The sequence below is a fragment of the Poecilia formosa genome, unplaced genomic scaffold, assembly GCF_000485575.1.
Source record: "Poecilia formosa unplaced genomic scaffold, Poecilia_formosa-5.1.2 Scaffold63, whole genome shotgun sequence".
NCBI classification, from domain to species: Eukaryota; Metazoa; Chordata; class Actinopteri; order Cyprinodontiformes; family Poeciliidae; genus Poecilia; species Poecilia formosa.
This window is the reverse complement of record NW_006800002.1, coordinates 2,438,217-2,456,927: the sequence shown is the minus strand read 5'-3', so window position 1 is coordinate 2,456,927 and position 18,711 is coordinate 2,438,217. Positions and strand designations below refer to the sequence as shown.

The 18,711-nt window shown below is 39.4% G+C and overlaps 1 protein-coding gene across 2 annotated transcripts in view; it reads right to left on the bottom strand.

The window, feature by feature from the left end:
* Nucleotides 1-15,766, bottom strand: part of plch1 (phospholipase C, eta 1) — a 71,894-nt gene extending 56,128 nt beyond the window's left edge. The window contains exons 1-2 of one of the 2 annotated variants that reach the window (XM_007554448.2): nt 15,604-15,766; nt 6,357-6,470 (exon numbers count right to left, since the gene is read on the bottom strand). In XM_007554448.2, coding sequence (XP_007554510.1) covers nt 6,357-6,435 — 79 coding nt within the window. In that variant the 5' untranslated portion in view covers nt 6,436-6,470; nt 15,604-15,766. Of the gene's footprint in view, nt 1-1,223; nt 1,770-6,356; nt 6,471-15,603 lie in introns of those variants that run through there. The other variant, XM_016672612.1, reaches the window with a different exon arrangement.
* Nucleotides 15,767-18,711: the final 2,945 nt, after the last annotated feature.

Genomic DNA, 18,711 nt, shown 5'->3' with positions numbered 1-18,711 from the left:
AGGAAAGGAAAGGAAAGGAAAGGAAAGGAAAGGAAAGGAAAGGAAAGGAAAGGAAAGGAAAGGAAAGGAGTAAAAAGCAGAAGTAAGGTTTTAACAGATGACAGTGTGTTCCCCTCCTGGTGATTGCTTGCAGTTTGTGCCCTACAGCTACCTCGAGGATCTGGCACAGACAACAGAATGGAGACAAATCCGAGTGAACGTGCTGAGATTCATCATCATTTGCAGCACAATAAAGACACATAATGGGGGGGGGGACAGATTTTACATGGAAAAGCCATTCCCTCCATGTGGAGGAGATTAGCTGCCATTGATGATGTTCCAACCTCCCCCCACCCCCTTTTCCTGATTTTTCCTATTTTCTCCCTCCTTTTGCTCTTGCATCCAGCTCATCAAGTTAGATCGTTGCCAGAACTGAAGAAACGAGTGACTGTCTTGTGAGGAGAGGCAGGCGTCAGACCTCAGTGGCTCCCAACAGAAAGAAGCTCTGGGTAAAATGCTGACGGTTTGACACATCCCTGTTTCTTCAGGTGCCAGGGCCCCTTTGTATATTTTTTTTGACACATTGCAAAGTGGTCACTGTGAAACCCTTTCGGGACTTCTAATGTGCAATGAAACGTGGAGCTCAAACTGCCCCTGCACCGGCCCTTTTTGGAGGGGTTTTGCTGATGTCAAAAATAATATTTTTCTCCGTTTGCCGTTTCATGTGACAGAGATGTGCGCATCGTCGGTTTCTCGGCGAGCTTCCCACCAAGACACTGTGGTGACCGGATATATAAATCAGGAATGGACAGATCTCCACAAGGAGTGTGAATAATCTGGCAAACTGAAGTATTTTCAATTTGAAATATTACGACGCTTTTCTGCCCCCTAGCGCCAGGTGCAGAGGGGGGAAGGGGGGAAGATGATTTCAGCACCAGGGACAGTTTCCCACTCCCATCATTTACATTTCTCGTATGACGGACTTTAAATCTCTTGAATTAGCAAATAAAATTCCATCAAAAATCGTCGCCTGCATCCCAAAATTTCACCTGCATCGGTTTTGCATGATGACTCCCTGATGCAAATACTCAGTCATCCAATTAACGCTCCTTTTTTCACTGTTTGTTTCTGCGCTGGTGATGAAATTCTGCACAATCGCCAGCGCAATGAGGGGTAAACTGTGCACTACAAACCTCTACCAGAAAAATGTGGAGACAGAAAGATGAGCCAAAAGGCTCACTTACCCCTCTCCAAACTCAGATTTCTGCAAACTTCAAGCTCCGCCATTTAGATCTGGAGTTGTCCCTCCGTGCGCTTTGGGCATGTTTTTTTTTTCTTCTTCTTTCTCTGATAATTATTCCCTATTTGTGGCAGCGATAAAATGCCAACATGCCAATGCGTCCATGATGATGAGGCGTTTCAAAAGAAGCGCGCCATGAGGACAGAGTGTCACTTTTCTTGCCCCCCCATTTTTCTCACAGACGTCCCCCTCCCACCCCGCCGCCCCTTAAACCTGGTTTATCCTCATCCTCCGGTTTGCGCGCAGCGCATCTTCTCCCTTCAGCAGGCGGAAAACGCCGCGGCAGAAAACCGATAAGCCGATTTCTCACGCGCTTCGACGGGGCTGACGAGAGACTTGGATGTTAATAAGCAACAGCTCAGGACGGGCGTGGAGAGAGAGAGAAGTGTGTGACACAGCGCGCAAAAACGAGAAGGAAGGAAGGAAGGAGGGGAGGGGTGGCGCGGTGGGTGGACAGCTCACAGAGTAGTGGCAATTATTGCATTTCATCTGCTTCCCAAATGTGAATTCCGTACCAGAAAAAAAAACAAAAAAAACAAACGAAAAACATTTGGTGCCACATCCGCTTGTTCTGTTTGATTTTTTTTTCTATTCTTTTCTTTCTTTCTTTTTTTTTGGTTTGAAAAATGCAACAAAAACGGCATCGATGCGCAGCGGTGACCCACTTTACGCCGTCTGTCTCTTTTCGGATCTTCTTCAGTTTATGTGGGGAATTTAAACCGGCGCTCCCAAGAGAGAGAGAAAGAGAAAAAGAGAGAGACCCAACTGTGGAGTCCGCATTAAAAATTAAAAAAAAAGAATAAAAATAAGCTTTTAAACTATGTGCGGGTGCTTATTTGTGTGCCTTTTCCAGCCAGGAGCGTGTCGCTCCCGGTTGAGTCATTTCCCTAAAGTGAGTCTCGTCGGTCTGGAGCTCCCAGATTGGTCCTGTTCACTGGTCCACGCAGGGAAAGCCCGTTTCATTTAGTGCTGCGGGAGAGAGGAGAGTCCCAGAGGTTACCTAATCGATCAGCTTGAACCATCCCCACCAGCAAAACGCATCTGTTTCTGCTTCCACGGGTGTGCCTGTGATTTTGTTGTTTTTCAGAATCAGATGAGGCTTCCCCACTGATTGCTCTTTTTTTTTTTTCCATTTCTGACAAGTTAGAAGCACAAAATCCAACGTGTTTTTCTTTGGGAGGTTTTGTGTAAACGAATCAACACAAAGTACAGCGTGAAATGGAAAACTGGAAAGACAAACATGCGTTTCTCCCTTTTTTTCAGAAATAAAAGACGCACATTTTACACTGATACCCCAAAATAAAATACAGATATATCGTTTTGTTTTTGTTTTTTTGTTTTTTTTTTTTTGAGGGAAGTTTCTGGTGAAGTCCATCTCAATTTCATTAATACAGAGAAAACAAATATGAAACAAATCTGTGAAGGAGCTGCAGAAATCCACAGATCAACAGGTTGGCTTCTTAGCGTCAAGAAGAATGCCACTGCTGAAATAAAGAAGTTCTGTTTGTAGTTTGGCACAATCAAAGTCACAGCAGACACACAAAATGTTTTGGTGCTTAAGTCAGATAACGGCAAAGAAGTTAAAGCCATTTTGGTTAAACATAAAATACCATGTTTGGGGTGAACCAACAACACGTCACATTACTCTGTAGACATACCTCAATGAGACATGCATCATTCTGTGGAGATTTTTTTTTTTTTAGCAAGGACAAAGAAGACAGTCAGACAGTCAATAAGATTTTGAAACTGTTGTTTCCATCAAATCTGACTGAGCATGAGATTTAGACTCTTAGGGGTTGAATGCAAATGCGTAGAAGACCATAAGTGAAAACCATGAGTTGTTTTCTTTCTGCTTCAAACTAATGGGCCACTTTGTGTCTGTCACATAAAACACCAGTAAAATTATCTTCATTTTGCTGCAATTTGAGAAAAATTTGAAATCCTCAATGGGTGTGAACGAGGCGAGGTGCTGTGTGTTCACAGCCACCAAAAAGTCAAAGTTTACTACCCATGACTGGTTTATGGACCATGACCAAAGCAGAACCATTCAGCCAGTTTGAATTTCAAAAATGAACAGAGGAATGCATTGGGATTAGGCTGGTCTGGGGGAGAAATTAAGTGAGAGGAAAGTCATGTGGAAAAAAAAAATGAAAAGAGAGAAACACATGTTTACTGAAATCGTCCTTGGCTGACATGAAAGGACCGGCTGCCAGTGAAATGAGGGATGCAGACAGATCGGGAAGGGTTGCAAAGATACAACTCTCTAACAGCTGCGGGGTGATTTACTTAAACCAAATGCTGGGTTTGTGCTTTTTGGACAGAACTGGAGTAGTCTTAGTAAAACAGTAGGTGAACACATTTTGACCCAGTTTGTTGGAGTAGAAAGGAAAACTGGAGAATCGTCATTTTCTGTTTGCTTTTGAACTATAGAACCTGATTAGATGTCCACAAACCTCTGCAATAACCAAATCAATCCAGTTCAAAATTATTTTATTAATCCCAATGTGAAATTAAATGTTGCAACTCTTAATATCACACCAATTAGAACCTATTTTAAGCTTCCTTTAAGAGTAATAAAGTTTTATTTTTTTTAAAAGCAATTGAATTGAATGGTGCAGAGGTTTGGTGGAATGATGATAAAATAAAATATGGTAAAAGCATGCTTTATCATTATGCTATAATTACAATAATTAGTTCAGCTATGTTAACATCAGTTGATTGTGTCAATTATTTTAGTCGACAATAGAGAATGAGTGCATTAGTGTTTCACCTGCTAATTAGTGCAAGCCAGCATTACCGTCACACTTTGACCAAAGAACATAACAACAGGCTTTTACCCGCTCAGCAATTAGCGTAAGCTGAAGTTTGCCATGTTCAGACTTCATATTTTGGCAAAACAAATTGGTCATAAACGTAATATAGACATGCAATATTATGCCGTGCTAAATGTTCCCCCATAGCAACAGTTCTCTCCGGATATTCCAGCTTTAACTTTTACTAGCTTAAAGTTGAGTTAAGTAACCTTTATTTCAAATATATGTTTTTTGACTATTTGTTAAAGCTGTCACAATGTCCTAACAGTACTATAGAATACAAAATAATCTGTGAAAAGATCAAGCTCCTCTGCCTTCTCGCTGTGGTCCTAGAGCCATCTGCAGAAATACACCGCTCAGTCAAAAAACAACCATTCAGAATTGGAAGGAGGGTCTTAGCGCGGTCAGTCACTCTGGTGTATGTGCTGTTCACAGCTCTCTGCTACGCTATAGTTAGTTCACCGCAAGCTTGCCTGTCGTGAATGTGCAGGCTAGTTAGCATGCCCGCCGATGATGGCAGATAAACAGTTCCCGTGTAACTGTAAGTTGTTTCTCCACCATCAGTACATTGATCAGCGCGTACATGAGAGTGGTTGACAGCACCAAAACCTTCCTTCTGGTTCTGACTGATTGTTTCTGACCGGGACCAAGAAGCAGCCCTAATGAAAACCATGGTAGTTAGCTTCTGCTGTAGTGCCAAGAGAGTTTCCACTGTGCATATTAATATATATTATATGACGATTGAACTATAAAAATAGTCTTTTTTTGGAACGGAGTCACAAGTATTTGTGTATTTTAACTATTCAAGGGTGGTTGGGCGCTCATGGACCTGACTACCCCACCTCCCTATCACTAACCCCAAGATTAGATGGGTAAAAATAATGACTTTTAATGCTAATGTCACTTTTTTAGTAGGTCAGATCAAAGGTAAGTATTTTTGTAAAGTGCCTTAAGTTGGTATCAAAAATCTGAATTGAATTGAAATAATACCTTTAAGCCCATTTGCCCCAAAAATGAAAAAAAATATTACAACATAATAAAAACATTGGTTGTTTGTTGGATGCAAGAATTAAGAGATTTACATTCAACTGGACCTTTAAATCATAATTCTTTCTTTCACGTCACTGTAAACCACTATGGCGGCTTTTACACAGTAAACGCATGTAATAAGATTTCAATTAAAGTAATGGATTGTTACATAATTGTTGTTTATTAGAGCAAATACATGTATCAAAATCAGTAAGCCAATTGTTTTTACTTCATCATAATCCCTCCAGAGAACATTTTAATCTGAATAAGTCTGTTTAAAATGCAAAATATTATATATTATGTTATCCCTCATGCCATAAGGATACTAAACAATCTTTTATTATATATACTTATAATGACACTTTTATTATTTATTTATTTATTTATTTATTTATTTATTTATTTATTATTGGAGCCTTGCAAAGAAATTTCTTTCAGTTTGTACATTTTTAAATGTACAGTTGAATGACAATGAAATCTGTCCATGTCTAAAATGTGGTAAAAGAAGTGACAAGAAAACAGACGGCACTTTAATCTGATGAACTCCTCCCCTGCAGAAGAGCACAGAGGCTCTTGAGCCAGTATTTTTTTTTCTACCTTTGAAAGCACACAAAAGATGGTAGCTGTCTAGGTGAGGCAGTAAAAGGTCTGTCTGCAGTGGGCGTGACAGCCCACAGAGACACGCCAACTTATCAGATTTTCCACGGATTTATCCGGTGGCTTGGTCAGCAGGAAGTCTCACTGTGTCAAAACCTTCAGCTCAAGATCACACTGATCCCATAAAACATCTGGATTTAGCTCAGCTTTCAGGGGATAGGAGAGTGTAGAGAAGGGGGGGAAAAGATCCAGTGTTTTTCTATCCAGTAGAACATTTAGCACAGCACGGCGTATAAATGCTCCAGATGATGAGTCCAGATGGTAACTAGAAGGGTAATCCATTATGTTTTACAAGACAACAAAAGTGGAAATACTCAGAAATAACAACTGTTCTTAAAATAAAAGCAAGAAATACAAGCATTCATAAGCTAACTATGTTATTTATGTGCATATTTACTCCCATAATGCATTGATGCAGTTGTATTGGTTGTGTTGTGATATTTAAAAAAGCTGATTATCAAACACAAATATGTCACAGAGTCTCCCTCTAGTGTTCACTCCTTGTACATATGATGGTATCAGCCTGGTTTCTGGTTTGTGCTTCATGCATTCGATGGTGTGTGGCTCCTGATATTTACCCTGAAAGACGCTGTTGTCTGTGAGGAAGTGCCGCCGGTACTGTGGCTCTCCTTTCCTGTTCACCACCCGGGAGCTCATGGCGAGACGAAGAGGAAGGAAAACAAATCACCTACCTATGAAGGAGAAGAAAAAAAAAGTATTTTAATGTGCTGCTTCAGAATGAGAAATGGGGCATAAAAATTTTTATTTCATGCTAAACAGATTAACTTATTTGCATTGAAGGGAGGAGTTAAGTTATACCCTTCATCCATCCCTCCTTTTCTCCTCCCTTTCTCTCCACAGGTGTTCTCATTTATCTTTTTCTTTCCATCAGAGCTCCAGCTTTTACTGCTTTGTCCTCCTGATTTCTTGTCGTTGCTGATCCTCCCACAGCCAGCACTCTGTGATTCCCCACCTGTTGCTCATCTGTCCACTTGATTTAAAGCTTCAAACCACCGCCGTCTCTATCTCTCAGAAGCACACCCGCCGGAGGTGCTCCGCTCTGGGAAGGGTCGGAGCCTCCGGGATATTTATTGCCGTCTGGTACCCAGCGACTTGGTGAGGGGTTACCGTTGAACACGCAGAGATTAGGGGTCAAGTATTCCTGAGGAGAAAGTATTTTCCTTTGACCCTGCCACCGGAATACTTTGAACCATGCCTGTAATGTAAGCTACGGTTGGTTTTACAACTAATGCTGTCTTTTTTTTTCTCCTTTGTTGCACAAGATTGTTTATTGCATCATTAAAATTTTTTTTAAAGGGGCGGTATTGTGTGTTATCCAGCCACATAGTGCCATTTTATAGTACAGTTAAGTAACTATGTTACCCTCAGATGTTATAAAGTTGCTGTGTATATCAAATATGACTTAAAAGAAATCTGACTTTGTAATTTAACACCTTGAAATTGGGCCTCTGTCTCTTTAAGAAAGTCCTGCTCTTTCCAATACCCCGCCTTCAGGAAATCATCATAACATTGTTCTTCTACTAATCCTTTGTTTTACTAGAGTTTAACTAATAAGTAGCTTGTATAATGAGCTCAGCGTAGTTCCACCAGAGGTTTGCTAATTGCTGCTGGCTAGTCTGAAGGAGTTGAGTAAGGGATGGATGTTCTGTGAGCCGGAAGCTCTGAAACTTGGGAACCGCAGCTCCAAGGAGGAGCTTCATCCTGAAAATCAGCACCAGGTCCATCCAGGCATTTTGCACAGCTGAATGGTTGCCATGGGAGATTCATGGATTTCTCAAACATGCATGAAAGAATAAAAGCAATACTCCAGGTACTTTTTAAAGAGGGAATAACATTAGAACATAATGTAAAGCTATTAAAAAAGGATGTTACATAACACTGCATGTTTAAAAATAAATAAATAAATCCACAACCTTCATAGTATTTTATTGGGATTTAATGTGAATGACCAACACAAAGTAGAACCTCTGTGATTGTGAAGTGGAAAATGATGCAAGTTCTCAAAATTAATACTTGGTCCAGCTACCTTTCGCTGTATTATAGTTCCAATCGTTTTGGAGTATGTATGATTTAGAAACTAATATTTTTGCCTGTGCTACACTGCAAAATGCCTGAAAGCCATTCAGATTGTGAACATCAATTTTAAGAGTTGCCATAGATGAAATTAGATTTAGGTTTGGGCTTTGAATGGGCCATTATAACACATGAAACTAAACCAAAGCACATAAAGGTCGACTAAACCACTCAGTTTCAGCTCTGGTGTTTGTTGTGCTTCAACATGATTACCCTCCACCTCTGCATCAAAGCTTTTCAGCTCCATCTTCTTATCAACACTGACATGTTTCCCGGCAAATAAAAGCATCCCACAGAGGTGATGCTGCTTCCTCCATGTTTCGCCATGGAGATGTTTTCCACTGCACAATTTTCCATGTTGGAAGATGAAACCACATTTTGATCTCATCTGAGCCTTCACAGGACAGTTTACAATAAGATTTAAAAAGATTACACACGAACAGACTGTCTTCAATCATTAGTTGGTTCTGAAGGGGTTTAGTGAATATTTAATAGCATCTGAATGTCACAGGCCACACTTTTCAGATAAGTTTTTGTAAAATACTGTATGTTTGAAACACATTTATCCTTTTCCTTTCACTTCACAATTTAGCTCTAGGCTGTTTGGTAGGGATAGTTATGCCAAACACTAGATGACTTCTGTATATTTAAAACTATGTTTTAATAATTTATTTTCTTGCAAATATTATATTTTGAATGGTAGATGCAAGGTTTAAACTTAAAACACAGAAGGGTAAAAATTGAGGCATGTACCTTAATGAATTCCACACCAAGTCAAAGAAAAAATCTTGTTTTTAGTTTCTGTTCTAACTGAAAAAAACAACATCAAAAAAAGAATAGCACAAACCTAAAGAGATAGAACGCCATTGGATCTGGTCATTAAAGTCTCAGCGTCTTCAAGCTGCTCTGGAGACACAGAGAACGGCCCCTTGGGCCTCACAGCTTAATTATACAGCAATCTAAATGACTTTATGTTTTCATAACAGAGCCCAAATTAAAAGTAGGAGTTCAACATAAGAAGCAGAGCACTGGACACATTGTCTCCTGGAGATTTAACGGCACTTGTTGGCTGTGATGCAGATAATTAAGAGGCAGATAGTTAAAAAGAGACATGATCTGTAGAAAGCTCAGGAGTTTGATTGAACTGGGACCAAAATTTCTTTATGGGCTCTTAGCATGTATGTGACAGTCGCTCAGATCCATTCAGCGTACGTCATTTTTGCGCACATTAATCTCAGTTTCCGTAAATGTAACACTCAACTTAAAAGGCTAAAAGGGGCAGTCCGCAGCCAGCAAGTAAAGCCATGACATGGCTGAAGTCTCAGATGTCACCTCTGCAGTGAACAAAGGAGTCAAATCGGGTGATAATAAAACTAAATGATTAACCAGGATCTCTCCTGGTTATGATTAACCAGGAGATTAATCCTGGTTAATCAGGATTAAGTTTAACTTATGCAAACTTATGCATAAGTTTGCATAAGTTTATGCAAACTTATGCAAACACAGCTTCTGAATTTGCTCATGCAGCAGATGTGTTTAGTAGGCAGTGATGGACAAGACAAGGAGCAAAGTTCAAGTCCTAATCCAGAAGAATAAACTCTTGTCAAATCAACAAATATCTTATATTCTCAAAGGTTGAATATAGTTGGATAAACAGATGTTTTTATGAATTGTGGATAAAGATGACGGCAAGCAGCCGCAGGGGATTTTGCTCTTTAGCAAACAGCAATATGAACAAAAATAAAAGAGTTACATGAAACATCTACAAAAACTTGGCTGATGTAATTCTAATAGTAAAAAAAAAAACAAGAATAATTTTCTGTTTTTTGTTATTCAGAGAATTTAGTAGCATGTCTCTCTAGTTTGTGTCTAATCTTAGTAACCTCTGAACAGCTGAAACCTCAGGGAAGTTCAGCTCTTCTGTCTCTGCTGGGTTTCTCTCAGGGTGGAAGAGACACTCAAAAATAAATTCCTCCCTGCCACAGTGACTCCAACAGATACCCTGACAGGAAGTAGGTCGAGAATGCCTTTAAGTGAAAAGTTTTCTTCATGTTGATGTTTCAACGGAATATAGCAAATGACACACGAAACAAAACCTAATAGTAGTACAGCAGTTCAGCATGCCCCCTTTTTCCTGTCTGTATTCATTATTTACAACAGTTGCGCATTAATGTTTTATTGACGCATCCGCAGAGTTTTAATACATGCAGTCCTTGTTTAATGGAGTGCCGTTGTGGTGGATCTTATGATTAGAAGTGGATTTCTGTCTTAAATGTTCCAAATGGGGAAAAAAAATTGAGAAAGTGTCGACGACACAGCATCGAAGGCAATCATTTTTTGTCAATTTTTTGTCAATAGTCACATACTAACGTTTCATTGGACCAACTTTAGCTTTGAATGTGGCATGCATTCATTGTTGCATCATTTTGATAAGCTTCTGCACTGTTGAAAGAATTATGTCCATCCAGTGTTTTCTGGTTTCATCAAGATCTTTCTTTTCCAACATATTCCAAAAATTCTCATTAGGGTTAAGGACCAATCCATATGGAAAAATGACTTGACCCTGATCAATCCTGGCACACTCATCTTGGAATATTGTGTGTTTCATTAGGGAACAAGAAATTTCCTGATAAAGCAATCTGGTAGTCATCTAGCCTCATTCTTTGGACACATTATTTTACTGAAACTGAACAACTGCAGCCACTCCAGATCACAGCTCCATGTACGTTGCACATGTGGAAAATGTTCATATATTCACTACCGAACGTACACGTTAGTGCAGTTGTGTATTTCTTTTTTTCTTTTTTACAAACGTTCCCAGGTTATTGTAAGCTGAGTTGTAGCTACTCCTCCAATAATGATAGTTTGTGTCTGATGGCTAAAACAGCTAAAACTGTTCCAATAGAACCTGATTAAAGCCCAACCCTCAATCCTGTTGAAAATGTATGGAGAACTGAAGTCCTTTCCAAAAGTCCAACAAACTTAACTGAATGATTTTTTGTACATTTCTAGTACTGTTCACTTTTTTGCAAATATTTTCTCTAAACAATGAATTTTAATGTGAAAAACAGAAAGAAAATAGCATGTGCATTCACTTGTTTCAGGTTCGTGTCGACCCCAGTATTGGTGTCCTGTAGGGAAAGTAAGGATCCCTATATCACATTTGCTGACCTCCTCTATGCTCTATAGCACAGGTGTCAAACTCAAGGCCCGGGGGCCAAATCTGGCCCACCAGACCTTTTCATGTGGCCCTCTAGACTCCAAATTACATCAATAAGTCCTTCCAGGTTTTCACAAATCTGCAAAATGCACACAAAATCAATAAATCTCCAATTTTTTTCTGATTTTACTGCAAATTTTCTCAAGATTGGTCAAAAATATTGAGTTTAAATGACTGCTGCCTCAACCTTACTTGATGTCAAGTCATGTCAAGTCATAGTTTGTAATAAAAAGTCACATTTAACATCATACATTAGCACAAATATAAAAAAATCCTAACAAACATTTCTAAATTGGCACTTCAAAATCTGTCATTTTGATTGCAAAAAATCAACTAAAACAATCACAAAATCTTGGAGGAACAGCTATTTATTGACATTTTAACCATTTATTTGGTTTCTTCAACATATTCTGGCCTCTAAGTACATTCAGATTTTTATGTGGCCCAAAATGAAAATGAGTTTGACACCCTTGCTGTATAGCTGTAGTGCCCAGAGTGGGTCCTCAAGGGCCGGCATCCTGCATGTTTTAGTTCTCTCCCAGGTTTAACACACCTGGATCAAATGATGGCTCTTTAGAGGCCTAAGAAGAACATTGACTTGCTCAGGAGGTTGTTACTGCCACCAGGGAGAGAACTGAAACATGCAGGATGCCGGCCCTCGAGGACCCACTGTAGACGCCACTGCTCTACAGAGTCAAGGCAGTAAGTTGCGGCTGCTTGTTAAACAGTTACCAGAACCGAGTAAACAGTCTTGGCCCATTGATGGCCACCCAGATGCTTTCACACTCAGTGACTCATTGAAGGCTCTGCTTTAAGCACTGACAACAGAAAACAAAGATGTGGTTTTAAAGTACTGTCATAGCAATATCATAAACTCAGACTTTTTCATTAGAATATGTTCACTTCTACAGCTTTTGCTTTGAGTTTTTATTTTTCTTTGTGCAAACAGGACTTTTTATTGTTTTGCCAAACTACTAAGTTTCATATGTAGCTTGATAAATAGCTGTACTGCTAGAAAATCAATTGGCTTAGGGAAAAGACAAGGAAGTTTCCTAAGTTTAAGTTCTCCATCCAGTGGTAATATTTTAACCTGTTCCTGGTAGAGTTACCTGTGGGGGCATTCTTGTGTTGCGAAGGTGGCCAATGATTAGCCAGTTTTAAGACATATTACCAAGTCATAAGAACAAAGAATCTAGGGTATATCTTATCCTCAAATAAGTCAAAATAAGCAGATTGGTGACTCCTGGGATCAGACAGTGAAACATTTCTTAACACCGTACTCAAGCTTTTGAACATTTATGAGTAGGTCATGAAATTAGATTTATTCTAGATATTGGAAATAAATATTCATCATTATGTTTGCAGATGTGCTGTTTGTCCATGTTTGGTTAAATTCTTCATGCAAGACCAGGCTGACTTGTGCACATGCATGTGTGTATGATTGACTGTTTGTGAGGTGGGCTTGGCTTACTGTGAACTTGAGTGTCAAGTCAGATCATGTGTCGCACATGCCAAAAATGTTCTGCAGTGTCTGATATTTAGTTTCACTGTTAAAGTGTTTCTACTTTCCTTCATAATCACTTTTATTTTCTGCACAGTAACATATTGCAAAATGTGTCAAATTCATTGCTGTCAACTTAGATGAATGGAGTTTTGGCCTTCCATCTCCACATTACAACCTTAACATATACAGTGTAGTGTACTGTTAATGTCTTCACACTCCTTGAACGTTTCTGAATTTATTCACGTTATAATCATAAACTAAATGGTTTTCAAAATGTTTCACAAATAAAAATCGTAAAAGTTTCACAATGATTTGAATTAAACTCCTTTTAAAGTGAAGTCACGTTATTAGCAGAGTCCAGCTGTGTGTATTTAATATCAGTATGTTCTGCGAAGACCTCAAATGTTCTCCGGAGTTTACTGAACAAACAGCATCATGAACAGCAGAGAACAAACAAACAGGTCAGCAATAACATTTTGGAGATGTTAAAACAAGAATAGTTTAAAATAAGAATAAGCTTTGCAGATCCCTCAAAGTACTGTTCTATTAATCGTTCAAAATGAAAACGGTAAACTGCATAGCTACAAGACTAAGGCCGTTCAGCTAAACTACCAGGCTGGAAAAAGAAAGTATTTATAAGAGAAGCAGCCAGGAGGTAACTTGTAAAGAGCAGCTGACATCCAGAGCTCAAGTGGGAGAATCTTTTGACATGAAAAATATCAGTCATGCACACCACAAATATGACCGCTAAGACAGAATGGCCAAAAGAAAACCACTGTAGAAACAATCAATAAAAAGTCCACTTTAAAGTTTGCCACAAGCTACACAGGGGACACAGCAAATGTGAAAAAACATGAAGTCAGATGAAATCATAATTCAACTTTTGGCCTATGTGTGGAGGACAGCACTGCTCATCCTACAGTGCATGGTTAAACAGAGTAGAGGCAGCATGTTGCTGTGTGAATGCTTTTCTTCTGCAGGGTCAGGAGGAGCTAAATTCAAGACAGTCCTGGATGAAGAACCTCCTGCAGGTTTAAGCTGGGCCACAGGGCCACCTTATCGAAAATAAATTCATTTATTAGAATGGTCCAGTCAAAGTCTAGTAATGAATCCAACAGGGGAACTTAAGAAGGAATTAAAATGGATGTTCACAAACAATCACTATCCACTCTGACTGTGCTTGAATTGTTCTTAAAATCATAACGGCCAAATAATTCAATCTGCAGATGTGCTAAACTAATGGAAACACACACACACCTACACACACACACACACACACACGCACACACACACACACACACATTGGTGTTTGTCAGATACACTCTTGGTTGGGCTGCGGTTGCCACTTACTACATCTTGTATCCTCATGTACTGTGTACTTTCCAATGATGCTATAGTTGTTATTATATATGTGTTTGTTGTTTGGTGTTGTGGTTTCTTGGTTTTGTTTTTTCTCCTTCTGCAGGTGTAGAGTTGTGCTCTCTATATGCTTCTTTCCCTCTAAAGCTTTTCCTCGCCTTTTCCCCTTTGTTTTTCATCTCTGCATCCATTACATTTAAAATAAACACAAAGCAATTTCAAACTAAGTTCCAGATATATACAGTATGTAAAGTGGAGCCGTAATGCTCCAGTTGTGAAAGTAAATTTTTTGGGCCTCACCTTTGACACTCAGACAACAATTCTGAGTGCCACAATGTCGGACACATTAAAAAGAAAAGAAAAAGAAAGTCTTGCAGTTGTAAAAGAAGCAATATAAACCCCAAAGTATTAATGCCACATATTTAAGATTACTATTCATTTAAAACCTTGAAAACCATGTTCTGTTTTCCTTCCATTTCACAATTACATAATGGTTTGTTTTGGTCTCTGGTTTTAACACGTAGAATGTTTCAGCTGTAAAGTAGGAAAATATTTAAACGTTTGGGAGACATGAATAATTTTACAAGGCAGCGTATTGAGAGAGTGTTTAATTCAATCCCAAACAACCCATCCTCTTGTCTCCTGCTGTACGCTCCTCCAAAGGAAAGTTCATTTATTCATGAGGGTTCGGAGCGCCCACAGAGTCAAGTTTCCACTCCTACAACCCAACACCAGAAAGCTGATACACTCCTCACAATACTCCCAGTCTCATAGTAACAAGGGAGTTTCTTTACGGCTGATGCATTCCTTCACACACACACACACACAGGCAGTCTTCACGGTGGGTGTGGGCGTGTTAGAAAATTGCTATCCGGCGTTTTACCAGAAAGTGTTTAATTGTGACAAACACCTGATTGCGTTTGAGGAACCGTTTAATAAAACTACAGAAACACACCGGGTGTGTGTTGAATTTAGACTATTTGAATGAAACCAGAGCACTAGAAACAGAAAATCTTTGCACCTTTTTTCCATGTGACACCAGCTGTCTGTCACTTTAAACCTCTTTGTCTTTCACACCCGGTCAACCACGCTCAAGCCACTCAAATCAAATAAAAAAACTCCCCAAGGACGGTCCTTTCAGATAGAGGGAGGAACCAAAGAGAGGGGGAGTCCCAGCCTCTTCCTCACTGGGATGGCTACCGGCTGAGTGTAATAAAAGCCTTTGTTGTGCTCCCCCAGCTACAAGAAGCAAATTCAGCTGTGGCAGAAAATGCCTCATCAGTCATACTGGTTATGTATTGACTTCAACAGCAATGAGGCCCAGGTAGACAGCTAAAACATAAAAAAAATATGTAAATGAGCATTGAAATCATCCTGGGAGAGAAATGGGCTTCTGCCTGATCCTGGAGGGACGCAATAAAAATAAGGACTGAAATGTTGGTGGTTCTTGTTTTCCTAAAGTTGAACATGTGCTTGGATACTACATGCAGTATCCAAGCATCCAGCTGTAAATGTAAAGTGACAGGTAGCAGGATGTGTGCAGCTTGGTGAAGCGGGAAATGTCACAATTAGGAATCAGTAAGGAAACAAAATGCACTACATGGAGGGGGTTAAGAAAATACATCACAAGAAATATTAGCTCACTTACGTCTTTTACTTCAGTTTCAGCCTTTGAAACTCTGTTCTCAGCTTCCTCACAAAACTTAGTCCCTTTCAGGAGCGGCCGGTGCAGAAGCAGTCCTTCAGAAAGAGGAAATCCATTGCATTACATGTTAGTTGAAATCCCAGAGGTTTGGTTTTAAGAGAGAGAGGGGTCAGAACAACTACCATGCACTGTGTGGGCAAGTACCCACCACTACATCAAGCATGGTGCCTTTTCAAATAACCTCTGCTGGTGTGGGACAAGCGAGTTTGGCAAAAGCCTGAAACGGATTTCGGATTGGAGCTGGTTGTCCTTTGAGTGAGCCATGAACAAAATGTAAATGAGACAAAATTGTTTTCTGACTGAATTTGGGAAAAAGGGAAACAGATTGACTGCTACATTGTGTAAAAACATAAAATAATTAAAACATTACTTTAAATATCAATCAAGAATTAACTTTAAAAGACATATTAACCACTATGACAAAGCTTCACTTAAAACACTTTATCCACCAAAGTGCAAACATCTCAGCTGTTTCTATTTGTTTTACTGTACTTTTATATTTATGTATATACTTACTCTTTTTTTACTGCCTTCTAGAGCAGCTATTTTTAAAAATGTATTGTTCTTTTTTGTGCAATGACAATAAAGCAATTTTAATTATAATTCCAACCTCTTGCTTACGTCTGTGTATTATAGTTAAATACAGCTTAATTACAATGTCTAGCTCTTTTTTAATTTATTTAATTGTTTTTCTGTTTATTTATTTGTTAGCCTTCTTAAACTGGGACTTGAGTTCAAATTTCATACCATTTACATATAAATGTGAACTGGTCTTACGATTTAATTAATAAAATGAAAATAATTTTGTATAGCTGCATTTAAAACTTGGAGGTCAAACTTGAACATTTCAGAAGAATAACAAATTCTTATTTTTGGAGCAGAAATGTAAAGTTAAATCAATTAAAAGACTGCTGACCAGACAGTTTCCCAGTAGACAGTCGCTATCACCCTTACAAGGAGGGTAAGTCACAAAAACTGACTGCTAGTAAAGATGACAGGAAAAAGTGCACAAACTACAACATTTGAAGGAATGTAAAGTGAATCTCTCTCAAGAGTTTGGCTGAGATTCACAGAAACTACAGACGGACTCAAGCTGACTTATCCAGGACATGGACTACGATTGCTGCATTCCTTCTATTAAACCAATCTTGAATCAGAGACAAAGGACAGCACTGTTGTTCAATGGTCTAAAGTCCTCTTCACAATTCAAACCAATTTTGCATTTAATGTGGAAATTAGAGTCACTGAGTCTGGAGGAAGAGTGGAGAGGGTCAGAATCCACGATGCATGAGGTCAAGTGTGACATTTTAGCAGGCAGAGATGATTTGAGGAGCCATTTTATCCGCTGGTATTAGTCCACTCACTGTGTTTTATCGAGTACAGCAGTCTATTCACTTCATACCTCACGGTGGCAAACTTTGTAGAGATGCTGATTTCATTTTGCACCAGGACCTGAAATCCGACGACACCGTAAACGGTTAAAATGCACCCTCACTTAGATGCAGCTTTTGTTTCGGTTGATAGGCTTGTACTGCACAGTCAAGAAGACAGAATTGGCCGATATTGAAGTCCAAATTTGTCCTGGAAGAAGGGGGAGAAACACAATCATCTATAAACTCTACAAACTATGTATAATTCTGATCAAAAGAGGATTAATGACAACTGTATGGCCATATTTGGTTAGCACAAAAACAGCAGGAAAGAGCTATTGTTAAGAAACTTCTTTTCAATTAGAAAGTAAACATTTGTAAATCATAAAATCCTCCTTATTGGTTTAAATCATCTAAAACTGTTAAGTTTGTAAGAAATGTAATTGTGGGTTTTCATTTGGTATAATCCATAATCATCTAAATTATTGGAAATAAATAAGTGAAATACATCATTCTGCCTGTAATGAAACCCCATAATGCCTGAGTTCCCCTTTTGAATTGCATTGTAGAAACACATTTATTTTTTTATGACATTCTAAGTCGGCGAGATGAGTCGTAACACAAGTGAGCAGTCAGCACAATGATTCCAACAATTGGTCTCTACAGACATTACCAGATTAAAAAAACCAAAAACACAACATACACCATATCAACTGTTGTTGTTGTTCTGTAAGGATCAGTTCAGTGAACGGAGTCTATAAACTCTACTGTTAAAAACTTTCCTCTTCCTTCTCCGTCTGAGCCGTGATTTCCCTCCTGCTCCTCACTTCGCTGACAGTTCAAAGTCTCCCATCAGCCCCCCGAATGCACCTTACAATTTAAAACCTGCCCACCAATCACAACGCTCTTTGGCAGCAACAGTCCCCGGTGACATTTGCACAACAAAAGAGGCGACAAGCTGATTCATCGTCACCCCTCCCTCTGTTTTTCTCCCCCATCCCACTCTCCTCACTCCCCCCCCAACTCTACTTGGTTCCCTTTCCCCTTCCCTCTGTGACTCCTCCTCTCCCGCTTTTGTGTTTGGATCCAAAATCCCCTTCCACGGCTCTGACCCTCCTCCCTTCTGCACTAATCTCCCCATGTCCCTCTGGATGGAGCGCTACGGCGCTAACTCTCACTGCACCAAGACCCCCGCACCCCACGGGGCATGCTGCAGTTTGGCCTCATTTACAGACCTCCCTCCTTTGCTAAGAAATAAATGGAGTATGACTCTGGCAGAAAGCTTGTATGTTGATCTGGAACATGAGCAAGCCACAATCACAACTGTGAACAGATGGCATACGTGCGAGTCAGAATGCAGGTGCCTTATTGGAATAAAATAAGTAGCTAAAACTGCAGTTTATTACTCTGTGGGACTTTTGTATTAATTTCCAATTATAAAATAAATATATTTATAATTGGAAAGGGAGGTTATGGCCCATTTATTTCCACTTTCAAGCTTAAACGTCGCAAAAGACTTGGTAAAACTGCACACAAAAGGAACAACTTTTTAAATGCTCCTTACATGGTGCATATTGGGATCCCATGGGGGATCTGAGAGGAACCAATATAGAGTTTAGCCTTTAGGGCGCTTTGTGTTTCACGTTTAGTGCTTCCATAGCAACAGTGGACAAGTGGACCC